This window comes from Sus scrofa, chromosome 13, assembly GCF_000003025.6.
Source record: "Sus scrofa isolate TJ Tabasco breed Duroc chromosome 13, Sscrofa11.1, whole genome shotgun sequence".
Lineage (NCBI taxonomy): Eukaryota > Metazoa > Chordata > Mammalia > Artiodactyla > Suidae > Sus > Sus scrofa.
Genome location: NC_010455.5, coordinates 18,459,913 through 18,486,816, shown reverse-complemented (window position 1 = coordinate 18,486,816; position 26,904 = coordinate 18,459,913). Strand labels below are relative to the sequence as shown.

The 26,904-nt window shown below is 39.8% G+C and overlaps 1 protein-coding gene across 1 annotated transcript; it reads left to right on the top strand.

Moving 5' to 3' along the window:
* On the top strand, positions 1,277 to 25,302 carry CMTM6 (CKLF like MARVEL transmembrane domain containing 6). The gene is given in 6 exon segments (XM_021071540.1): positions 1,277 to 1,504; positions 11,539 to 11,567; positions 11,569 to 11,683; positions 11,685 to 11,717; positions 18,707 to 18,805; positions 22,576 to 25,302. Coding segments are annotated over 6 exon segments (552 nt in total). The 5' UTR covers positions 1,277 to 1,366; the 3' UTR covers positions 22,714 to 25,302.

The following is a 26,904-nucleotide window of genomic DNA, read 5'->3' as shown; positions in this document are numbered from 1 at the left end:
ACAACCTTCAGGTTTCAAAAATCTTCATCACCCACCTTCTGGTTCCAACCAGAAGTGTGGCGTCTATGTGCTTGTTGTCAGCATGTAGCTACTATTCTTCACCTGAGTGGGGGGACTTGGTTCCTGCAGAACAACTCAAAATCTGTGTCAGATGTTATGTGCATCCCCTGAGGAGGAGCTAGGACTCTATTCACTGAACTGTTGTTTCTTGCTTTTCTTTCTGCATTCCTCACTTCTCTAATTAGTAACCGCTTGACTCTGCTCTTTGGAGCTCAGGAAAGGCCTAGGAGACTAAAGCCTTTTTCTACAGGCAAGAAACAAGGGGACACAGATGGGCCTTTGTACCTGGAAGGGCTTGGTTTAAGCCTTAGTTTTCTCATCTGTAAAACTTATGACAGTACCTACATTACGTTGTTTTGGAGAAATATGTGTGCCTGGCATATGACTGGATCAACTTCAGTAGATAAAATATAATTACTTTTTTTTTTCAGGGCTGCACCCACGGCACATGGAGGTTCCCAGGCTAGGGCTTCAATAGCAGCTGTAGCTACTGGCCTACACCACAGCCACAGCAATGAGGGATCTGAGCCATGACTGTGACCAACACCATGACTCATAGCAACATAGCAACGCTGGATCCTTAACCCACTGAGCTAGGCCAGGGATCGAATCTGTATCCTCGTGGATACTAGTCAGGTTTTTTTCTGCTGAGCCACAACAAGAACTCCTAATTGATAAGTCTAAGTTCACCAAAATTAACATGTGATCGTAGCAGCTGGTGAACAAGAAAGAGACAAGTAAATTGAACAATTTTGACAAGTAAGCCTAAAACCTCAGAGAGAAGCAGGAGAGAGCTTCCTTAAAATACTTCCAGACAGCCCATAGCATTTAAAATGAAATCCAATTTTTCCCTTGCTGTGCAAGCCCCCTGCATTATCTGGTCTCTGACTACATCTTCAGCTTCACCTACTTCTCCCTTACTTAACCTAGCCACACTAGCCCTTTCAAACTGCGCCGAACTCGTTCAGTCCTCAGGAATTTTGCACCTGCGGTTCCCCTTCTTTGAGTCTCTCCAAGTCGTTATAAGTCTCGATGCGTAAGGCCTCGCGGCAGGGGGCGGGACTAGAGTGAGGCGGAGGCGGGGCCGAGCGGAGGCGGGGCCGAGCGGAGGCGGGGCCGAGCGGAGGCGGGGCCGAGCGGAGGCGGGGCCGAGCGGAGGCGGGGCCGAGCGGAGGCGGGGCCGAGCGGAGGCGGGACCGGGGCGGGGTCGGCCGGAAGCGGGCGGAGGCCCAGGAAGTGACGGCCTTCGCGGAGTCCGCCGAGACTGAGACGCCAGCAGCTCTCTTGCGTCCCTGGGCCCTGGGCGATGGAGAACGGAGCGGTCTACAGCCCCACCACAGAGGCGCACCCAGCCCCCTCCAGAGGCGCCCGGAGAGGCCTCTCCAGCTACTTCACCTTAAAGCGGCTCAAGGGGCCCTTGCGAATCCTCAAATTTATGCAGCTGGTGAGTCTGCGGGCTGGGCGGGAGAGAGGAGGTTGCGGAGCCGCCCTCAACCTGGCTGTTGGAAGGGGCAGTTTCCACACCCCCAGTGACTTCCCCCTCTGCCTGGGAAGGGGCTGTTTCCTTCCGGGCTCCCCCTTCCCACCGGCCCCCTCCTCTCCTGGTACGTCCGGGTTGAGTTCCCGGTGGCGACCTAGGACCCCTCAGTGTGTTTGGCGGGCGCAGGAAGTGCGTGGGGGAGACCCAGGTCGTCCACGCAGACTTTCAACTTCCATAGCGACTTTCATCGCTTCTCCCAGCTATTACTCTGGGAACATTATCTCCCGAAGTCCTCATATTTAGGAAATGAAATGCTTTTTTTTATCTTTCTCTGGTTTTTGCGGTTTTCCTGGTGCGCGCCGATGGGGGCAGTTTAATTTGTTGGACAGAGTCTTTGGATACTGCGCATGGTGTTGAGATGTGTGTGTCCTAAATTGTCTCCAAATAGTTATATATTGGCTGGAAAAGAATTGTTCCTGAATAAGCAATATGTGTGTACTAAATACAAAGTCAAAAGGACAACCTTTTTTTGGTGTGTTTGTACGCAGGTAGCAGTGCCAGGGCACGGTGTACTTCTTTTTCAGTTTCATTGAATTTCAGTTTATTTTAGGCTTTGGTTAAGGACCTTAAACCTATTAGTGAAAATATCAAAACATCTCTGAGGTTTAAATTTTAATTCAAGTCACACACACATCGTTGCTGTTTTAAGCAATGATGAATAACATTTTCTGCCAGAGGGAAAATCAGACTGTTTAGCATTTCTAGTTTATGGGTTGGTTTGGTTTGTTTAACCATCCCACGTGAAAATAGCCAGTTGGTTTCCTTCGGAAGAAATTAAGTTCTTAGAACTCAGATAACCAGAATTTATATTCTTAGAACTCATATGACCTACTTTTATTGTATAGAAGAATAGCAGTGGGAAAACTAATGCTACTTTTTAGCCACTTCTGGGAATAATTAGGAAATCACGTGGAGGCAAGTGACAGGCCTATGGAACTTAGGAGGGTCTGGCTCTACTTTTAGTTCCAAACTGGCAAGCTTTCTGTTCTTAGCAGGTTCAGTTTCCTTTCTGCCATTGTTCCTTTGCATGGATCCTTCTTTCTACCCAGAAGGGCTTCCTTCTGCCCTTCCTCTTGTCAGTTCTCACATGACTTTTAGATACAAGCTATATTTGTCTGCCTTAGAGCTAAAATGTTTCTAAATAGTAGAACTCTTTAGAACAGAAAAGAATAAATATTCATCTGAAGTACTCTTGGTGCTCAGAAGACATATCAATATTGGTCTCTTGTACATTAAATTTCTTTTAGGTTGCCATTATATTTCCTTTCTAATCAGAACTGGCAAATCTAAAGTAAAATTTCTCATTACCTTTGTTATTATAGTTTAATAAACCAAAGTTCCATATCTTTATAATAGAATACAACCAAAAGTGGGGTAGTGGACTTTTTTTTTTTTTTTTTTGGTCTTTTTGCCTTTTCTTGGGCTGCTCTCACAGCATATGGGGGTTCCCAGGCTAGGGGTCGAATCGGATAGCCGCCAGCTTACGCCACAGCCACAGCAACAGGGGATCTGAGCCGCATCTGCGGCCTACACCACAGCTCACGGCAAAGCTGCATCCTTAACCCACTGAGCAGGGCCAGGAATCGAACCCGCAGCCTAATGGTTCCTAGTCGGATTGGTTAACTACTGAGACACGACAGGAACTCCAAGGGTAGTAGACTTTTTACTTGAATGTGGAGAGGAGGGGAAAGATGAGTTTGCCTTGTAAAGTTGTTAGACTATTCCTGCTTGTTCTCCATCATCCATAAAGAGAAAGTGAAAGAGTAACATCTGATGTCTCTTCGTGAAATCCATTTATTTGTTTATGGGAACTTGTAATTTACAAAATCACTTTTCCTTAATGTAGATGTTTAAAATTTTCCATTATTGCCTTTCATTTCAATGATTGCCTTTTTGTTCCTGCTTTGTCTCTATGAACATCTTACCTCTTGATGACATCATAAGAGTTACCCAGAAAGTCCCAAGAAGTTATATATGGAGTAAGTGAAAAGTGTCATCTAGCCTGGGGCAACAGGCAAAATCTTCTTTGCCTTAACTCAGATTCTGCCTTTAGGTTGTTTTACTTTAGCTAACTTATTTTTTAATTAAATGTAATTGGAGAGCTCCAATTAGGAAGCTATAGTGGAGAAACCCATAATCAAAAGAGGAGGTACTTTAACAAGGGACCTGCAAGCCTTATGATATTTTATTCAAAATATAGTGCATTTCTGTGTTCGGGTACATTATTCTGGACCCATAAATCTTACTAGATTCTCAAAGACCTCAAAAGAGAAATGAATCTTCTTCTAAAACTTAAAAACCAGACACTGTGTACTTAGGAAATTTTTTGAATTCGAGAAGGTTGGATAGATTTCCTCTGAGGTTCTTTCCAGTCTTAAGATTTTTACAAATCTCCGAGGCTCTGTGGGATGTGCTTGCTGGTACAGAGTTGAACACCGAACGGTAGAAAGTGGAGCCTCCAAGCTGAAGGCGAATTTAGAGAGGCAATAGCATAACTAGCTCTTGAGTTACATACTCTTGGAGTTAGAGTATGTGCCTGCCATTCAGATATGACCTTAATTTTTTTTTCTTTTAAAAAACTTTTATTGGGATATAGTTGGCTTACAATGTTGAATTAGTTTCAGGTGTACATGTTGCTTCTAGGCCTTTTGGCAAAGACCAAGTGTAGTTTCAGATGTACAGCAAAGTGATTCATTTATACATATACATATCCATTCTTTTTTCCCCAAATAGGTTATTACAGAATATTGAGTAGATATTGTATAACACTGTGTATGGTGCTATACAGTAGGTCCTTGTGAGTTATCTATTTTATATATAATAGTGATCTGTTAATCCCATCCTCTGAATTTATCCCCCCCCCCCACAGTGACCCCTTTGGTGACCCTAAGTTTGATTTAAAAATCTTTGTTTCTATTTTATAAATAGGTTCTTTTGTGTCACTTTTATTAGATTCCACATGTAAATTATATGATATTTGGCTTTATCTGACTTACTTCACTTAATATGATAATTTTTAGGTCCATCCATGTTGCTACAAATGGGATTATTTTGGTTTTTTATGGCTGAGTAATAGTCCATTGTATATATGTGCTACGTCTTCTTTATCATACTGTTCATCTGTCAGTGGACATTTAGGTTGCTCCCATGTCTTGGCTATTGTGAACAGTGCTGCATTGAACACTGGGATTCATGTATCTTTTTGAATTATGGTTTTCTCTTGATAGATGCCCAGGAGTGGGATTGCTGGATCATGTGGTAGTTCTTTTTTTAGTTTTTTTTGAGATTTTACCAATTTACATTCCCACCAACAGGTAGGAGGGAGGGTTCACATCTTTCTCCACACCCTTTCCAGCATTTATTGTTTGTAGACTTTTTGATGCTGGCCATTCTGACTGGTGTGAGGTGATACCTCATTGTAATTTTGATTTGAATTTCTTTAATAATTTTTGATGAACATCGTTTTTAAATTTTTTTTCATTAAAGTATAGTTGATTTACAGTGTTGTGCCAGTTTCTGCTGTACACAAAGTGACCCAGTCATAAATATATACATATACACACACACATTCTTTTTCCTATATTACAGATGTGACATTAATTTTGTCCAAGGCTTGTCCATAACATAAGCATCCCCTAACTACCATCCACCCTTCCAGGGTGGAGGAAGAGAGACTCAGCTGAGAATTCACTGTAAGGAGTCATTGCAGTTCTAAATTTATGCAATTTATTTATTTATCTGTTTATTTATCCTTAGATTGGTCCTCATACCCACAATTTATTTTGTGAGGTTTTTGTTATTGCTATTTTTGAAGAGGTTTTTTTTTTTTTTTTTTTTTTTTAAGGGGAGAATTGACATTTGGCAACCTATTTCCTTGTTAGTAAACTGGAGCCGTGAACCAAGTATGTGTGATATTCTTTCTGCAACAAGCTGACATTGTGTTTGTGGTTTCATGTGATTATAATGACTCTTCAGGCAAGCAGTTTGATTTCAGATTCACCAGTGATTTGAATTTATTACATTTTAAATTATGTTATTCTAGAAGTTCTAAGAAACAAATCACATAGAAGCACTTTGTCCTATATCGGTGCTCTTTTTATTATTTAAATGTGAAAATTGAAACTTAACTAAATTGAAATGCTCTGTTTTTACCTTGAAGAAGATTCATAATGTCAGCAAATTATATCTTTAAACTTTTGTGAGAATAAATGTTTGCTCAAGGCAAAGGAGGCTTAGCCTAACTTCAGGCTGACAGATTTGTTTACTTGAACCTTACATATCATTACAAGGTTTTTAACACCAAGTTCAGTAATTCAGACTAATAAAATTTTGTAGGTTGAGCCTTGTAATTATTGGCAAACATTTAAAAGTTCTTTTATGAGAAATTTTTTAGTAGTAGACTGTTAAATGATGGAGAATTAGTATTTAATGTGATGGCTATTAATTTTAAGGAAGATTGAAGTTTCAGAAAAGGTAGTGAAACTGAAATGGAGACACAGGGTAGTCATTATCTGAATGTTTAAGTCATTAAAACTTAAGACCATCTTTAGTCACCAAGACTTCCCAAATGTGCTGACCCTTGCATGTTGGTTTTAATGTGTGATTTAATAGCAAAAGGGGAAATGCACAAAACTATGGTTTTTAACTTCAAAAACTCAGTCTTACAGGGAAAACCTGTACAAACATACATAGCTGTAAAATGAACGTAATAAACAGTGCTTTATGGGGAGGAACAAGTACAGAGTGGGAGTCAGGAGGCCTGGCTGGACAGTTTGGGATTTATTCTGTCAGAGATCCAGTCCATCAGCTGTAAACATGAGGGTAGGAGACTATGTTCTCCAAGGGTCCTCCCAACTCTAACAGCTGGATAATTCCCTTAACTATATTTGGGTAAAATTTTTTATCATTACAAGGAGCCACATTGGGCATACATTAGGCACTTGGTTTAATACTCAGTAAGCAGTATTTCATGTGATGCCTTCATGCTATTGAGAGCAAAACTATTTACTGGAAAATAATCGCTGAGCCATTTATTTATTTATTTAGCTAGCATATGGCAGTTCCCAGGCTAGATCTCTACTGGAAAATAATCATTGAGATTTTTATTTATTGATTTACTTGGCTATGGAGGCTAGGAGTCTAATCAGAGCTGTGGCTGCCAGCCTATACCACAGCCACAGCAACTCGAGATCCGAGCTGTGTCTGTGACCTCCACCATACCTCATGGCAACGCTAGATCCTTAACCCACTGAGGGAGGTCAGGGATCGAACTTGCGTCCTCATGGATACTAGTCAGGTTCATTAACCACTGAGCAACAATAGGAATTCCCCACTGAGCCTTTAATTTCAGGGTTGCATTCACTGTTATTTCCTTATGCATTTCAGTGACCTTACCTTATCTCTCTTCTTATCTTTGGTATTTAGTGCTGGTGACCACACATTGTTCTAAATTCTTCCCTTAACTTTCACATTTTTTCTTTTAAAATACTGCTTACAAGTATAAATATAAACATAAATCTATATATATGATTAAAATAAAATAAGCCACACTTCAGCCTCATAGTCTCATACTTCCCAGCATTACTGTTAGATTAAAAATTAGGAATGTGTTTACTTTGCTTTTTAAGGAATTTTCCTAAGAAGTGTTAATTTTCTATGCTTGTCTGCTGCTGGTTGCCCTTTTCCTTCCTTCCTACCCTTGAACTGTGATGTTCCTTCAGACCTCACCCAGTCCTCTGCTCCTCCTGTTTTCTAACCAGCTAAACTAGACAGGCCATCCCTACATCTAGAAATCCATGCTCCCTGCAGTGACAATCACGTAACCACACTCAACTCTTTAACCATTTTCCGCATCGTTCCCTATCCAGTTAGGTCAGTTGCCTTATTATCCCTTTTGGGCTACCATACAAACAAATCCTTTCCATCATTAATCTGTTCTTTTTGTGTCCCACCCAGAATGTCCTCTCCTTGTCCAGTTCCTGTGTCTTTTGGCCCTGGTTTGAGTCTTGCTTTTCCATTCATCCTTCTCCTGCTACTATTAGTCCGGGTGGATCTGGACATTTTCCTGAAATTTTCCAAATTTATGTATAATGAATGCTCAATTATGAGATATAAAATTATTGTTTTCTCATTTTTTCTTGTTCATTGCTTTCATTGCTCTCTTTATTACATGTTCTTAGACATAATACAATGTTGGATACATAATACACTTCTTTAAATTTAGTTATATTTGACATGGAACATTAGTTTCAGGTGTACAACAACAATTTGACATTTGTATACATTGTAAAATGATCACTTTGTATTAGAGACTGTATAGTGCTGTGGGGGCTTTTAAAGGAAGGTTAGCATCAGAAATGGGGAGTCAGGAGAATTTTCATTCTGAATATGGCTTATGGTGCTAATTTCTTGGCCTTTGACTGGAAATAGGAACTAGTAAATGTCTGAACTTGATGTGGTACCTCTTGAGTCTCTTAGGAGACTATGAACCCTGCAGAACCCAATACAGCTCTAAGCTTCAGGTCAGTAAGAATAACTCCTTTAGTAAGTTTGGAATAGGACTTGTAATGGACTTGTCACTGATTGCTTCTGGCCCAGCAGACTCCTGCCCTTTTTTTAGAGTAGATAAGCAATCTATGTCTATACTAAGAAAGGTTATGTCACATAGCCTACACTGATGAATATTCCTGATAATCTCATTATTGTAAAAGAATGGTTCAGGATAACTAATCTCATTTAGGTGATATCTTCTCACAGTAATTGATTTCATAACCTAGGTATATTTTGCAGATCTCAGAGAAACTCCTAAAACTTGGCAACATTAACATGTAGATTGAGAATAAACAAATGAATACTAGACATTGGTATTTTATTATATGTGGACATAAAATTTTATGATAAATGAATTACTTTAATTAAGAGTGATTATATCCTTCTACATGGTTGAACTAACTTCTGGACTGAGAATTGATTCGAATATATGCTCTCAGAAATCACGTGATAGGATCTATTTTTGTCTTTATACATTCTTCAGTTGTGGGATGTCTGAATTTTTGCTGCTAATAGGGGGAACCTTATAGCTTAGATGTCAATTAGTTGCTTTTTATGTTTATTTGAATGTGGTCACAGGTTGGAAAATTAAAGGGAGTCCTTGCATTCTTGTGTCACTCTGTCTGTTCATCAAGATGTTCTAATCACACACAGTCAAGATCAGAATATCCGTAAACCAGTGGTTCCTCCTGCCTCATTATCCAACTTCTCAGCATACTAAGTAGTTTCTATCTCTTTATTGTTTAATAAAGGATCTGCAGAAAAGCCTTTTGAGATTCATTTTTTATCCTGCATAATCCTTGAGGTGTGTATAAAGTTATTCTTTTATGCTAAGAGTATTCATGGTAGGTACCACAGGTTGCTTAGCCACTGAAGGACATTTGTATTATTTCCTGTTTGGGGCTCTTAAGAATAAAATGCTATGAACATTCATATATTGGTTTTTGCATGAAGGTAAGTCTTCATTTTTTTGGGTCAGATGTAGCATGTAGGAATGCAGTTGCTGGGTCATAGGGCAAGTGCATGATTGGTTTTTAAGAATTGCTAAATTGTTTTCCACAGTGGCTGTACCATTCATCTCTGATTTGATGAAAACGTTTTGTAGTGTAAAATTTTTGTTATACATTATGGAATGTGTGTGTTGATTTTGGTAGCAGTCTTGTTGCCATCCATCCTTCTGCCCACCTGGTATGGGTGAGATGGCTTTTCCCAATAGGCTTTGGCTTGGGTCATCAGTCATTTTGATGATTTTAATGCTCAGGAGGCAATTCCCTTAGCGTCCACAAAACCCACACAAACTGCCCAAGTCCAACTCTCTTTTTCTCTCTCTCCTTCCTATTTATAGAGATGCATTAGCCCCAGACTTTAGCCCTGAATCCTACCCCTAGAGATCCTCTTTTCCTCCTCTGTCTCTAGACCCACTCATCTTATAGGTTTCTGTCTTAGCATTTAAACATGCTCAGTTCTCTTTGTCTAGAAATTCCTTTCCCTTGGACCTCATCCTCTACCCGATCTGGCCACTTGAAGCTGCACTTGGTGACTGGGCCGTACCCGTTCCACTGCCTTTCTGGCTCTCACTTTTTAATGTGATAAGCTGCCCTATCTGACCACACTGAAATGGTCCTGTTGATGTCACCAGCAACCTTCTTGTAGCTCAGGCTAATGGAAACGTTTCAGGATTGTTCTTACCTGACTTCTGAGGAGCATTCAGCATGCTTGATTACTTGCTCTTTGTAGAAATCCTTTCTTGTTTTCCTTTTTTTTTTTTTTTTTTTTTTTTTTTTTTGTCCTTTTTAGGCCAAACCTGTGGCATGTGAAAGTTCTCAGGCTTGGGGAATTGGAGCTACAGGTGCGGGACCTGGCCCGATATGCAAGAACGCAGATCCGAGCTGCATCAACGCCTAACCCAACTCATGGCGAATGCAGACCCTAACCACTGAGCAAGGCTAGGCGATCGATACCCCACCTCCATGGTTCCTAGTCAGACTCGTTTCTGCTGCGGCCAGAGAACTCCTAGAACCTTTCTCTTGATACTACGTCCCTTGGGCTGTGTTCCTATGTCGTTGTGTACTTGTTGATCCCTTGTATTTAGGGTTCCTCCATTCGAGGTCAACCTCCTCATCTGGGTGAGCTCCACAACTGCTCTCCACCTCAGACATCCCCGACTCCAGACCCATATATCCATATATCCTGAAGTATGGCACCTAACTATGTGACATATCACAGCATATTTAAAAGGAATTTTCCTCTTCCAGCACTTGCGCTAAAAAGACCTTTCTTTGGCAGTGAGCCAGTGTGCAAATTAAACATACAACAACAGGGATGCTACTCATGCATTTGGTTGACTGCGAATTAGCAGCATACTCTGCCACAATGTAAATGCATAAAAAATTATACTTTTTCTAGCCAAGAAATTAAATACTATAACAGATTGAAATTGAATGTGAAAGGAATTGTTCCGATGAAACAAAATGAATTATTTGGAAAGACTGAAAAATAAGTTAATACGCTACTCGTGGGTTTAAGAACAAGACAGCTGGGGATTCCCTATCAATGGCTCAGTGGTTAACAAATCCGAGTAGGAATTTGTTTGTATTTTCCTGTCTGATGAAGACTTCTGCTGCATTTCCAGGAATTTCACTCTTCTCCTATTACTACTATCCTGCTCACTGTCATTCGCTGATTCCCGACTATAAGCTTCCCAGCCGGATGTCTTACCTCAAGTTTGCCTTATTACCCGTCCCTCTCTATTTGTCAGTACGCTACTAAACATAAACGGATCATTCACTCCTTTCTAAAAACTCCTTAAATCCAGATACCTCAAACTAGTAAAAGGGCACCTAGAAGATCTGCTTCTATTTATGTCTCTAGTCTCATCATTTTTGTGCTGCCACCCGCTTGCCTCTAATGGGTGCGTTAGCCATGTTGACTCACCTCACTCTCACGGTTCAGTGTGTGTTTGAGGGGGAAGGTTTCTGGGCCTGTGTGTGTGGGGTGAAGGTACCATGCTACTCACCTCTAGGTCTTTCTGTGTACTATTCCTCTGCCTGGAATTTCTCCCTGTCTTTTAGCCCCTAAACTGCCTCTACCATCCTCCTGGGTCTCAGCTTGCCTTCAGGAAGCTTTTCCTGACCACCAGATTGAGTGCCTCTTCTGTGTGCCTTTTTTTAAACAACACCCCAGATTTCCCCTATCTAGCATTTAGTGCACAGTGGCTGTTAATATTTAGTTTCAAGGCAACTAGACTGTAAGCTCTGTGTAGATCAGGTTCATTCAGTAATCTTGTTGCCAGGTCTCCACATTAAAATACTTGGGTAACAATGGGTTTTTCTGAATACTGTAAGTTTCTCTGAAAAACATTTAAGCAAAATGTTTTGTTTCTTTTGTAGGTGCTCTCTCTGTTGGCCTTTATCTGTGAGAATCGTATCACAATGTACTCTGTGTGGAGGACTTTACTTTTTTGAATTTGTAAGTTGCAGTGCCTTTCTCCTGAGTCTTCCTTATCTCTGATTGTGTTACTGCACTCCAGTGTATTGACAAAGTTGACCCCGAAAAAGTCAAGCCATCGGTAAGCATGAAAATATAACCCCTGTTAATGAGCATTAGATCTTTGGGAATCTTTGTGTAGTTCATTGTTCACAATAGTTATGCTTTCACAACTTGTAACAGGAAAAGACACTATCCATTGTTTCAGCTCTGCCTCTAGGCAACTCAGTTTCCCTGCCAAACAGGATGATAGAAGGGAGAGTGAAATTGGATGCAAGTGACAGATTGCCAGTAGTTACAGTGGTGGTGTAATCAATTCATCACTTTAGGTATTTTTTTCTTTTTATGGCCGCACCCATGGCATATGGAAATTCCTGGGTTAGAGGTCGAATTGGAGCTGTGGTTGGGGCCTATGCCAAGCCACAGCAATGCTGGATTAGACTTGCATCTGCGACCTCGCTACAGCTGAAAAAAAGCTTGTTTTTAGCTCGCTCAATTTTCACCCACTGAGCCAAGGCCAGGGATCAAACCTGCATCTTCATGGGTTTTAACCCGCTGAACCACAGTGAGAACTCCACATTAGGTGTTTCTTTGTGTTTTTGTTTTGTTTGTTTGCTTTTTAGTGCTGCACCTGGCATATGGAGGTTCCAGGCTAGGGTCAAATGGAGCTACAGCGCATCCTCCATCACAGCCACAGCACGCTAGATCAGAGCCCATGTCTGCGACCTAACACCACAGCTCACGAACACTGGATCCTTAACCCACTGAGTGAGGCCAGGATGGAACCCACAACCTCATGGTTCCTATTGTGGTTCATTTCCGCTGCACCATTACAGGAATTCCACATTAGGTATTTTTTAAACTAAGGTTTTGTCACTTTTGATGTCTACATTTCAAAGTGTCACACATTGGTTCTACAGTTATTCACTGTCTCCCTGCTACTATAGGCCAGCCCATCTGGACATAAAAGAGATGGAGAATTGAACCTAGTGATATGTTTGGGCCTTTAAACAAAAGGGCATTAGTTCTACCTATGTGGTTTTGGTTTTGTTATAAAAAGTTGTTTGTAAGTGAACTTAGAAGGCATTTATTAAATTCGTCCTTCAGAAATTTCCCTAAAGTGTACTTGAGAAATTTGTATTCACAGAATTAGAGATTTATAACTTTCTAAAGACTTAGTCTGCTGACCTGTGTGGCTTTTTGGGTTTTTTTGTTGTTTGTTTTTTTGTTTTTTTGGTCTTTTTCCTTTTTCTAGGGCCGCACTCAGGAAACATATGGAGGTTCCCAGGCTAGGGGTCTAACCAGAGCTGTTGCCGCTGGCCTACACACAGCCACAGCAACGCAGGATCTGAGCAGCATCTGCGATCTACACCACAGCTCACGGCAAAGCTGGATCCTTAACCCACTGAGCAAGGCCAGGGATTGAACCTGCAACCTCATGGTTCCTAGTCGGATGCGTTAACCACTGTGCCATGATGGGAACTCCCTGACCCTTTGTTTTTATTTGAGTATAGTATGGATTTGTGACATGACGGAGGAGATAATTTACATAGTGCATTTAAGGAAGAAGAATTGAGCAATTCTTCAGTAGTATTCAAGTTATCAGTAGTAGTTTGTAGAGAATTGTAACTGTTAGGTTGATTTATGAAAGAATTTACCTCTTTGAGGGAAAAGATAAAAATTAGGGTAATTTTTACCCATTAAAAAAAAATGACAGGATAAATACAAGGCAGTAAGATTTTACCATGGCTTTAAATTAATGAGAAGCACGCATTGGGTCAATACACCTAAGATTTACTTTTCTCTGTGTACCCTTTTATACATCTTAAATTTTGTGCTGTTGAACATCTGTCACCTTCTTTTAAAATAATCCTTTAGCATGAAATACTGCACCTGCAGTAACATGGAGACTTAGAGAAATTATTACTTAGTGGGGTGAGTCAGAGAAAGACAAATACTGTAAGATATCACCTATATGTGGAATATAAAAAATAATACAAATAAATCTATATACAAAATAGAAACAGACTTACAGACATACAAAACAAACTTGTGGTTACCAAAGGGGAGAGGGAAGGGGGACGGACAGATTAGGTGTATGGGATTAACAGACACAACTCCTATACATAAAATAGATGAGCAATAAGGATTTACTGTGTAGCACAGGGAACTACATTCACTGTCTTAAATAACCTATAATGGAATATAATCTGAAAAAAATATAACTGAATCACTTTGCTGTACACCTGAAGCCAACATAAAATTGTAAATCAACTGTATTTTAGTAAAATACATATACAATATACACACCTAAGTGTTTTAAGTTTAAAATTAAAAAAAAAAGTTGATACCAAATAGTTAAAAAAGTAACTTTAAAAAACAGAGTCTGAATCAAATCCGTCAGGCCTTTGATGAACACATGCATGTGACATGGCCATCATATGACATTTCCCATTATCTTACCCGATAATAGCTGCTATCAGTGTGTATATGTGTCAGGCACTTTACATTAGTATTTTAAAATCTTCAGACCTAATGCTTCATTTTTCTGTTGAGAACTTAGTTCAGGGTGGTTAGTACCTGTCGAGTTAACAAAAGGTAATAAACTGAGATATACCCAGGAATCTCAACTTGAACCTCATACTCTGCAGTTTATTATGTGGCTAGGCATACCTCCTATTAGAATTGCTGAACAGGCAACTACAGATGATGACATGGCAAATACCATTACCATAGGAATTTCTTTATTTTCTTCTTTTGTCTTTTTTTTTAGGGCTGCACCCTAGCCCTTATGGAGGTTCCCAGGCTAGGGGTTGAATTGGAGCTGTAGCTGCTGGCCTACTCCACAGCAACAGCAACGCCAGATCCAACTATGTCTGCAAATGACACCACAGCTTACGGCAACACCACATCCTTAATCCACTAAGTGAGGCCAGGGGTTGAACCTACATTTTCATGCATGCTAGTCAGATTCGTTTCCACTGAGCCATGTCAGGAACTTCAGGAGTCTCTCTGTAGTGAAACAACAGAACTCATTTATTTTATGAAATATGCATTAAGAAAAGAATAGAGAAACTACCTTAGAATTTTTGTTAATTATATTTGTAATTTTTGAAAAGGTTTCCTGGAGTTCCTGTTGTGGCGCAGTGGAAACAAATCTGACGAGTAATCATGTGGTTGTAGGTTCAATCCCTGGCCTTGCTCTTTGGGTTAAAGAATTTGTGTTGCCATGAGCTGTAGTGTAGGTCACAGATGTGGCTCAGATCCTGCATTGCTCTGGCTGTGGCATAGGCCGGTGGCTACAGCTCCGATTTAACCCCTAGACTGGGAACCTCCATATGCTGTGAGTGTGGCCCTAAAAAGCAAAAAAAAAAACCAAAAAACTTTTCCTTTTTCCAGATACTTATGCAACAAGATTTCTACATGGGAAAAGTTCACTAGTATCTGAGCTGATTGATTTATAGTCTGAATGTATACATGTATATACACACACACATACACATAATATACTTTTTTCCTGGCTGTGCCCACAGCATGTAGAACTTAGCAGGTCAGGTATTGAACCTGTGCCACAGCAGTGATGTGAGTCACAGAGGTGACAATGCCAGATCCTTAACCACTAGGTTACCAGGGAACTCCTACATTTATATTTTAAAGATTGAAAATATTTTTCATTTTTTATTTTTCAACAGCAAAATAGTATCACTATCCATAAAAATATTTTTATAAATGTTTAGTGTTTTTGTGTTGCATCTATAGTATTTAAGAACATTGATCTTTTTGACAAGAAACACTATTATAATATTTTCCAGTTCAGTATAATGGTCAAAGTAAACAGAATGTAAAACATTTACTACATTAGACTTGAGCATTTAAAGTTATTTTAGAGTAAATACTGATATTGAAATACTGAGAAAGAAAAAAAGTTAGTCATTTCATCCAAAAATAGCTTTTTAAATATTTTACTATGTTTCTTTTAGGTCTTTTGTTTTTATTCCTAAGTGATTTTTTTTTTTCCCTTTTCTTTTTGCCTTTTCTAGGGCCGCTCCTGAGGCATATGGAGGTTCCCAGGCTAGGGGTCGAATCGGAGCTGCAGCTGCAGGCCTACACCACATCCACAGCAATGCCAGATCCAAGTTGCATTTGTGACCCACACCGCAGCTCATGACAATGCTGGATCTTTAATCCACTGAGTGAGGGAGGGATCAAACCTGTGTCTTTATGGATACTAGTCAGGCTTGTTACTGCTGAGCCACGACAGGAACTCCCAAAAAGCCATCTTTTTTTTTTTTTTTTTTTTTTGTCTTTTTGCCATTTCTTGGGGCGCTCCTGCGGCATATGGAGGTTCCCAGGCTAGGGGTCGAATTAGAGCCATAGCTGCCGGCCTACGCCAGAGCCACAGCAACGCGGGATCTGAGCTGCGTTTGCAGCCCTTTGCCACAGCTCACAGCAATGCCGGATCCTTAACCTGCTGAGCAAGGCCAGGAATCGAACCCGCAACCTCATGGTTCCTAGTTGGATTCGTTAACCACTGCGCCACGATGGGAACTCCGAAAAGTCATCTTTTTGAAGAGAGAGTCTTTTCTCTCTTGTGCTGTTGTGGGTCAGATTATATCAAGAATAACAATAGCCAATGTTTATGGAACATTTACTATGTGTCTGGCACTGATCTGAGCACATAGATTAACCCTAATCTTTAGAACCACCCATGAATATGATGTTGTTATTACTCCCTTTTTGCTGATGAAAAAGCAAAGGCACACAGACATGAGGTAACTAATTCAGAATCATATAACTAGGAAGTAATAAAGCTGGAGTATGAACTCAGTCTGGATCTAGAACCCATGCATATTGAACGTTACATTATTCTGCATCAAAATGATTGTCTTATTTAAATATTGTCTTTAGTGAACTCCAAATATTAGTAGTTTTATATTAGCATGTAATGTGGAGTTCCTGTCATGGCTCAGTGCTTAATGAATCCGACTAGGAACCATGAGGTTGTGGGTTCAATCCCTGGCCTTGCTCAGTGGGTTAAGGATCTGTCGTTGCCGTGAGCTGTGGTGTAGGTCACAGATGAGGCTCAGATCTGGCATTGCTGTGGCTGTGGTGTAGGCTGGCGGCTACAACTCTGATTGGACCCCTAGCCTGGGAACCTCCATATGCCATGGGTGTGGCCCTAGAAAAGACAGACCGAAAAAAAAAAAAAAAAGAAGTAACAGATTTGAAATAATATTCAAAGGAATAGAAAAAACAAAATACTGCAGAAAAACACTTCTTTTTAGAAACAAAATCTGAAGTTTTTTTAAATGTTAAGTGAACTATTGAGTATAGGAATTCTACTTTGGGTAGTTTTATTGATATTAGGTTTAATAGAGGTTACGTTTCTGAAACTCCAAAATGTATGAGACCTAAAACCCTTTGGAATGGCTGCCATTTTTCCAGTTTCTCCTCTGAATCAAGCCTGTATGTCAAGGACTGTTTTCTTTTGGCACCTGAGAGAGGCCTTGTGAAGTCGAGCCTGAGAGCACTTGGAAACCTAGGAGAAATGTCCTTGCTATAAGCTGCATTATAAAGACATGTGGAAGCTTTTATGCAGTAGATCATTTCATCATAAATGCTTATGTTGGATCATCCAGTTGGGACCATTGACAGCAACATGTTATCCCAGAAAGCTTATGTGTCTAAAAAACACACTGTTGATACAATTTATGTAGTTAATGATGGGTGTTCCTTTCAATTCTCTCTTTTCCAAAGTGCTTTAAAAGCACAGAAGGAGTTCCCGTCATGGCTCAGTGGTTAATGAATCCGACTAGGAACCCTGGGTTGCGGGTTTGATCCCTGGCCTTGCTCAGTGGGTTAAGGACCTGGCGTTGCCATGGGCCGTGATGTAGGTCGCAGACGCGGCTTGGATCTGGCGTGGCTGTGGCTGTGGTGTAGCTGGTGGCTACAGCTCTGATTGGACCCGTAGCCTGGGAACCTCCATATGCCACGGGAACAGCTCAAGAAAAGGCAAAAAGACAAAAAAAAAAAAAAAAATCACGGAAGTGCTCTCAGAGAAGCCATCCTAGCATGGATTACTTTGAAAGGGAGGAGAAATGCTTTTCTTTGCAGGAAGTAACATGGAGTTTAATAAATACTTGGGCTTTGATGATTCTAATACATCCTAGAGAAAAAGATAAACATATACATGCATGACCTTTTGTGAAACTGTTTTTAATAACTTTTGTTTGTAGTAACTTTTGTTTGTAAAAGAATATAGTTGATTTACAATATTAGTTTCAGATATAAAATAGAAATTCAGTCTTTATAGATTATACTCCATTTAAAGTTAGTTACAAAACAATGGCTATATTTCCCTGTACTGTACAATATATCTTTGTGGCTTATTTATTTTATACATAGTAGTTTGTACTTCTTAATCTCCTCCATTTGTCTTTTTTTTTTTTTTTGTCTTTTTGAGGCCATACCCATGGCATATGGAGTTTGCCAGGCTAGGGGTCAAATCAGAGCTACAGCTGCTATCCTGAATCACAGCCACAACAACACCAGATCTGAGCTGCGTCTGTGACCTACACCACAGCTCACGGCAATGCTGGATTCTTAACCTACTGAGTGAGGCCAGGAATCGAACCCACAACCTCTTGGTTCCTAGTCAGATTCATTTCCACTGCGCCATGACGGAAACTCCTACATCTGTCTTGCCCCTTCCCACTTCTCTTTCCCTACTAGTAACCACTAGTTTGGTCTCTATATCTGTGGATCTGTTCTTGTTTTATTATATACATTTATTTATTTTTTAGATTCCACATATAAGTGATAATGGGGAAATATTTTTATTTAAAGATTATCTTGTGACGTACTTTCTAAATATGCCCTGTTCAAAGTATGGGTAGTGTTCCTTTATAGAATATTTATCAAATACTAGTCTTAACTGAAAAGTTAGAAGTTGAAATAAATTTGGGTCAAGAAGAAAAAGTCACTGAAGTTTTTTTTTTTTTTTTTTTGTAATTGATGCATTTGTTTTCAACCGACCTAACCATGCTGTATTTATTTTATGTGTATATATAGGATTTTTATATTACTGCGGGAATAGGATTCGTGTTTCTCGTGGCATCTGTCATTTTTGCTTTCACACATGACAATACCTATGCGGAACTTTTTGCAATTGTAAGTACCTTTTATCTTTGCTTATTGGAAGTACTTCACAAGTTATAGAATAAGGGAGAATAGTTTGTCTGTTAACTTTTTTTTAGTGTAATTTTAATAGAAGACCTAAAAGCAAATAAATATGATAGCCTTTAAAACCTAGACCCTGTTCCTAGAATTTGACTGAGTTTTATTAACAAAAATCCATTTACTCTACATATGAACATATTCTTGCTAATGGAAGTGGTAGAATTGACTTTATCTTAGATCTCTCCCCTTTCCAGTTGAGCAAAAATATACGTACCTGTCAAGTGCTGTTTTCATTGTAGGGAATAGGCAGGAGAAATCCCAAGTTCAGCCGATTATAAGAGATAGATAAGTAAATATTTTTATCTTAAATCCTTGAAGGACAAATATTTTTTAGAATTCAGAATAGTCTGGATTTTAGAAACACTGCACTGTATTACACACCTTCAGAGGGCCATGGCAGCATCTTGTAATCCAACGTATTATAATATTTCTGAAGCATATGAATGAATATTCATAGTAAGGGCTAGATAGAGATTGTAAAGTTTTGTGTCCATTTTGAGTCAAGTAAGTGTGAAACTGAGTTTTTATAACTGTGGATTTTCAGAATTGTAAGTCAGGGATCATGGACCTAATTGTACCGTATGTGAAATGAACAACTAACAAGCTAGTTAACAAATCCGTCATACAAGTCAGCTGATTTCAGTTTAATGCTTTGTTCATAAAGTAAAATTTTTTTTTTTTTTTTTGGTCTTTTTTTTCTTTTCTAGGGCCGCTCCCATGGCATATGGAGGTTCCAGGCCAGGGGTGGAATCAGAGCTGCAGCCGCTGGCCCACACCAGAGCCACAGCAACGTGGTATCTGAGCCGCATCTGCAACCTACACCACAGCCCACAGCAACTCTGGATCTCCAACTCACTGAACGAGGCCAGGGATCAAACCCGCAACCTCACGGTTCCTAGTCGGGATTCATTAACCAGTGAGCCACGATGGGAACTCCACAAAGTCAAAGTTTTAATTAATTCAATTGTCAGCTAATAGATCATGAAAAACTGCTTTTTATGGTAGGGAGAGTTCCAAGAATTAAACGGCTAATCCATTTATTTACGTGCACATGGTTTATTAATACTTTACACTTGTAAAAACAAAACATAAAAATAAAATTAATGCTGAGCCTTGACTCATTCTATGGAAATTAGTAATATTTAGCTATGGGTACATTGAACCAATTGAAGAGAAAAAAAGCCTTATGGTTAATTTTATTTTATAATCCTATTTTTGTTGCAGAAGAGTATAATAGAATGAATCAGTAAAATACTTTCTAGTATAAAAAATATATGACTATAAAATCCTGTGGAGAAAGTGAAATAAAGTTGAGAAAATGATGAGTTCATGAGGGGGAAAAAAGCATGTTCTGAATTCCAGAAATTGAAAAAGAGCTTAGTTATGTGTTTTAATTAAGATGATGTTTTAGTATGTTACGTACTTTTTTTTTTTTTTTTTTTTTTTTTTTTGTCTTTTGTCTTTATTTAGGGCCACATCCATGGCATATGGAGGTTCCCAGGCTAGGGGTTGAAATCGGAGCTGTAGCTGCCGGCCTACAACCATAGCTACAGCAACACTGGATCCGAAGTGCCATCTATGCATTGGGTGCTAGACAGATTCCGTTTCCACTGAGCCACTACAGGACTTGTTTGTTATAGTGTTTAGATTTCACTGGATATATTTAAGAGTGACTGGTAGTTTAAAAAATTCAGCATTTATAATATACTAGAAAATTACCTTGTGCAGCTATTTAAATTATGAACGATTATGTAGACTTAAAGGAGTTGAGGGGGTCTGTTTTTTGAAAAATGTGATATGAACAAAAGAGCTAGAAGATCATTTGGGTTATATGGTGTAAAAGCCCTGTGTGGACTGGACCTCTCTGAGGTCAGAGATGGCTTCATAGTCAAGACGACATCTGTCTGCCTTTAAAGTATTGCATGAAGTTGCCAAATAAGGGAATAGATACCATCAGGCCAAAATAAAGACTCCGGAGCTGAGAAGAGACTTGGTTTTGAGGGGTGGAATTGACAGTTATATTTAGGTTGGATGTGTGGGGACTTGCAAGTGGATTAGTGGTTTTAGAGCTCAATGTGCTCTATAGTGAAGCAAGGCAGGTTGCATATTCTTTAGGGTTAAGGGGTTGGGTGTGAAGGGGAAGAGACTGCAGCAAACTACAACCAAATGTTAAAATTCATGGAGATGGAGCCTTAGAGTTGGAAGGGATTTAGCCATGACTTACCTCGATTTTCTTTCTTTCTTTCTTTCTTTTTTTTTTTTTTCATGTGCTTGTTGGCCATCTATGTATCTTCTTTTTGTCTTTTTGCTATTTCTTTGGGCCGCTTCCGCGGCATGTGGAGGTTCCCAGGCTAGGGGTCTAATCGGAGCTGTAGCCATCGGCCTATGCCAGAGCCACAGCAACGTGGGATCCGAGCCGCGTCTGCAACCTACACCACAGCTCATGGCAACGCTGGATCATCAACCCACTGAGCAAGGGCAGGGACCGAACCTCATGGTTCCTAGTCGGATTCGTTAACCACTGCGCCACGACGGGAACTCCCGATTTTCTTTTTTTCTTTTTTTTTTTTTTTTTTGTCTTTTTGCCATTTTCTTGGGCCGCTCTCGTGGCATGTGGAGGTTCCCAGGCTAGGGGTCTAATCGGAGCTGTAGCCATCGGCCTATGCCAGAGCCACAGCAACGCGAGATCCGAGCCGCGTCTGCAACCTACACCACAGCTCACGGCAACGCCGGATCGTTAACCCACTGAGCAAGGGCAGGGACCGAACCCACAACCTCATGGTTCCTGGTCGGATTCGTTAACCACTGCGCCACGACGGGAACTCCCCGATTTTCTTTTTTTTAATGGCCACATCTGCAGCATATGGAAGTGCCTGGGCCAAGGATTGAATCCGAGCTGCAGCTGTGGCAACACAGGATCCTTTAACGCACTGTACCAGGCTGGCGGGGGGATAGAACCCACATCTCTGCAGCTACCCAAGCTGCTGCAGTTAGGTTCTTAACCCATTGTGCTATAGCAGGAATTCCTCCATTTTGTCTTTTTACAGAGCACTTCTTTGGCCCCCTTTCCTTAAGAGTTTTGCTGCTGAAGAAGCTAAATTTGAACCATGGTCTTCTGTCTCTAGAGAGAATTCTCAGTGTTTGATCAGATGTTAGAAGAATATAAAGAGGAAGTGATTTAAGGAAGAGGAAGTAGGTAGTGGCGTCATGTTGCTGTGTGATTGCAGTGTGACAGTTAACTGGAAGATATTTTTTGAGTAACCTAAAAGTATCTTCAAAATCGAATTTCTGTTCTGATATTAATAACTCTCCATTTTTACCTAGGGTTTGGCTGCCTACTCACATATTTCCCTAATCTCACCTGTGGGTCAGTGTAGCCACTGCTAATAATCCTGTGTTTTGTATCATGTTAAAGGACTTTGTTTTTCATCTATTAACCCTAGCTTCATAGATGGGAACCACACACATACACATACAAGACAATTGTTTTTTGGCATGTTAACTTGTCATTATTCTGGAATTGTTTTTTGGTAATTTTTCATTTTTAATTACCTTAAAATGTTTTAAACCATTGATGTTATAAGAATAATGTGTATAAGATAAACTGATGAATCGTCTTCCTTGTATGAAACATGGTTGGAGCCAAGTAGGAGATTATATGATGAATTCTGGAAATAATCTCTACCCTTTTTTCCTCCTCAGGGTTTGGATTTCTAGCAAGTTTGAGCTTTCTGTTTAACTTCTTCCTTATGGCCTATGAAAAATTTAAACAGCTCCGGCCAAGAAAACCTGAGGATACCACCAGGACAGAGCCCCTCACTGAACCACTTAATGCCTAGAGACTCTAGGGAACAGGTGTTCCAGAAGGTAGCAGCTGCCAAGTGCCTGAGCAGGAGTGCTTGGAGAATGTGTGTCGTGGAGAACAAGGCAGGAAGGCAGTGTGGTCAATAATGATTGGACTGTGTGTCAGTCACCATACCCTGGGCCAGAGGGCTTTTTGTTTTTTCAAAAAAATTTTTTTATAACAATTGAAAGTAGTGTCAAATGAAGTTTTGTTTGGAGGTGAGGGCAATTGTTTCTTTATCATCAGCTGAGCTATGTGATTTATTCTGTCATTTTTACTAGGCTAGTAAGGCTTAACTTTAAGTTATACTTTATAGCTGTATAGACAGTAGCATGATTAAGTCTGTCTATTTAGAAATGGTTCCATTTTTTAAGTCAATTTGCTTTGCTTTTACTGTTTTTTGATGTCTAGATAACATTTAATCTATGTGTTTCAAAGATCCGTATTTTAAATGTTGGTCTAAGTTTTTCCCTTCAAATGTAAAACCCAGGCTTTACTGTATCTCACTCAGCCTTAAAATTATACTGTAACATTTTACTGTATCTCACTTAGCCTTAAAATTACACTGTAATTATTATTCTTTCTGAGACCTGTTATAAATGTATGGGAGATGTTGATATTCTGTGTTACAAAAACAACAACATCAGCAACCCCGTGTTTATATTGCATTTTGGTTGTTGATATCAAGTTAAAAAATCTTTATATACCATTACACATAGAAAAATGGAAGAAATTGCTGTCATGACTAAGGACCAAAGATAAGAAAGATCTACTTTTTGCCCAATATAGTGAAAGTAGTTTGAAAAGCAGTCTTTAGCCACTTACCAAGTGTCTGAAGAGATGGCATTCATACCACAAGCTAGAAAATGGTTCGTTCCCTTTTGCCATATAATTATTTCTACTGAAAGTAATACAGCTCTGCAGGTTCTGTTCAGTGTTTTCTTTGGAACCAGTCTAATTTTTAAAACCCCAACCTTTGATTTTTCATTTGAGAGCCTCCCTCTCTGTCTCCGTATCAAAACGGTCCATGACCTGCCTCTCACTGGCAGAGATGGGCCTCTGGCCCTGGCTTCCTTGATGGCAGTGGGCTTGAGGTGTTCTAACAGTCTTGGGCCTTTCTAACTGCATAGAGTCTGTAGCAGGATCTTTAGGGTTCTTGTTCCCACATAGGCACTGCTCTCATTTCTCTTCAGAGGAGACCTTCTTGAGAAAGTGAAGATCTACAAAAGAAAATCCTGCCCAGGTTAATAATGTTGAGGGTATAAGGGAGTGAAACCATTCTCAGGAGATAGTTCCTACCCAGTTCTGATCATTTGGAAGAATTGTCTGTAGCTGGCAGCCTCTCTTAGAGTCACAGGCAGACAGGGCGCTTTGAGTGGGACCTTTCTAATCAGGTGGTTCACAGGCTAGACCTTTCTTATCCTCCTGCTTGACTTTTGACTCAAGACGCTAGGGTGAAGGCAGTGAGGCCACATAGCAGGTCCTGCAGTACTTTGGTGGAAGGCTCCCAGGCTAGGTTTTCTGTCTGAAAGAGTGGAATCACCTTTCCATTGAGACAGTTTAACAACCCCACCCTTTAACTTCTCATCTGCCATTCATGTTGTGGATGGGTTTCAGACATGGCTTCTGCTCTGTCTTATTGCCACAGAACCTTAGCCATTTACATCAGAGTTTTGATGCTAGTGCTGGTGGTGATGTCACCACTACCTGCTTGGGAGATAATGAAACCAATCATGGGTGTTTTTTTTTTTTTACTGGGATTGCTAAACTGAGAAAGGAGAAAAGGTCTGAGTCTTGGGTCTAAGAATAAACACTTGTTCAAAGATAAGCAGCTTATGGTAGGCAGATTCTTGAATTTCACATCCAGCTGTATACCACTATCGCTTTAAGTATCATCTTCACCTAGCTGGGATTCATAGTGGACCGTCTGGGCTGCCTCAGGGTTCCCACTGGTGCACCGGGCTCAGCTGAATTTGAGGGACTATCCTCAGCTGGCCTCACTCAAACAGCATTTACACGTGGAGCTGAAGCTCTGCTCTGAGGTTTCCCTTCCATCTGTTTCACTGGCACAGAAGTGGACCTCTGATCCAGCCACTGAAAGATAAAATCATCACTGGAATTATTGGTTAATCTAGAACCTTTCTTCACATTTTTTTTTTTAAACAGGACCCATGACTGTTTAACTTCCATCTTCTTTTGTAGAAGGAATTAGGATTAAAATTTTGCAGTGAATAAAAAGTTCAAGAAGAACTTGGGACCAAAGCCACTGTTATGTATAGAAAAGGGCAAAATCAGTAAACTCAAAAATAATTTCTTATTAGTGGTTGTGATAAATTTGTTACATTTTATACAAATTGTTTAGAATGGTTCTTAAAAATTATAAGGGAACTGCACATACAGTATGAAAATTTTATAATTTCTATACTTAAATTATGTTCTATTTGGGGACTGGGAAATGTATTTTTACATTGTTTATAGCCAATCATTTTTGTATTTATTAATTTAAATCCTGTGGGTCTTTTATATCTCTCTTGCTATCAGATTTTTTAGTCTTCTTTTTCAGTAAATCCACTTCATTATAGTACCTTTGTAGTTGTTTCATTATTGCAGAAGCATGATATTTAAAGGAAAGTTTTCTCCAGCATTCTGGGAGCTAGCTCCACAACCTTGGTGAGTTTCTCTGTAGAACACCAGACTTTGGATCTGCCCGTGTGTAGGTAGAAAAGAAACAAGTCCATCTCGTACCCTTGGGATGTCCCTCTTGTTTGAAATTTGGACTGTACATTCACACAACACTTGTAGGCGGCTGGGTGTGAAGAGTTACAAAGGATTTCCAAAGAAGCAGATTCAGACATTCTGGGTGTGGCCAACAGTGCTAAAAACCAAACGAGCACACTGTCTTTCAGGCTGTTCAGTGGGAATGTGTGAAGCAAAATTTAGGGTTCTGGTAAAGCTACAGCTGTTTGTGTAGTTTGCAAGATTCCTGCCTCCAGATGTCTGAGAATAACAAGGTCTTTTTAGTCATCAGGAACTCACTGGAATTTGTACATTCTTCAGAGTTTTTGTGTTTTGTCTTGATAAAGCATGATTTTATCAATATGCAAATCAATTGCAAGGAGCAGAAAACCTAATTGAGTCCTAAGCAATAGGATAGTTCCACAGCTAGTGAATTCAGTGACTCAGCGGGATCATCAAGGACCCAGCTTCTTTACCTGTTTTTCTGCCTGTCCATCATCTGCTGTGAGTTTACGTTCTCGGATTGACCCTTTATGGTGTAGCATGATGGTGACAACACCTCCTGGCACCATCGGCTTCTACAGTGCTCAAGGGCCGGAAGAGAAGAGGTTGTTTATTCTCTCACGTCTCTCCAAGGTGTTTGTTTTTCACAGAGGCCACTTGGCAGACTTCATCTGCTTGTCTTACTCGGAAACATTCAATGCCTACTTTCAAATCACTGTCATGGAGAATAGAATTGATGCAATTGGCTTCAAAGTATCAAGATTCCTCCCCTTAGGTTATGAATACCCTTTGAAGCATATTCAAACCGTGGTTTTCACATGCCTACAATGCCCTGCCAAATCTCCCTTCTGATAGCTGAACAAAATTGGTTCTGTTAGCATGACAAAGGGCCATGGGTTAGGGGGTCAACAGTGTCCATCTTAAGCATGTAAAGAATTGTGTCCCAGCTAGGAGAAATATAATCACCAGTTTAAGAAGTTTTTGTAGGCCTGACTACCCCAACACAATTTAAAATGGAAAAAAAAAAATAACAGTTTTGTTTTTTTACACTAAATTTCAATTCTGCAAATAATATATACCATAGGAAATGGGTTTAATAAAAAGGTGGGAAATATTGTTCTTTCCCTGCTAACTTTGCATTGGGCTATTTTTAATTTTTGAAATATGTCAAGCAACAGAAGTACAGAGAATAGTGCCTGGTGTAGATACCACCCAGCTTTAGTAGATAACCCAGCTTTTTTGTTGTATTTGCTTTAAGGGCCCTGTTCAGTGAGAAAATGAAGTTACAGTACTTTTAAAACATCACCACCTCTAATCTAAATCTCTTTCCTTTTCTCTCCTGTTTTTCTTGGCTGTGCCATACGTGTTTTTTCATAGTTTGCTTTTTTCCAATCAATTTTGAAATTTATCTGTTTGTAACTCTAGTTCTTTCATTTTAACTGCTATA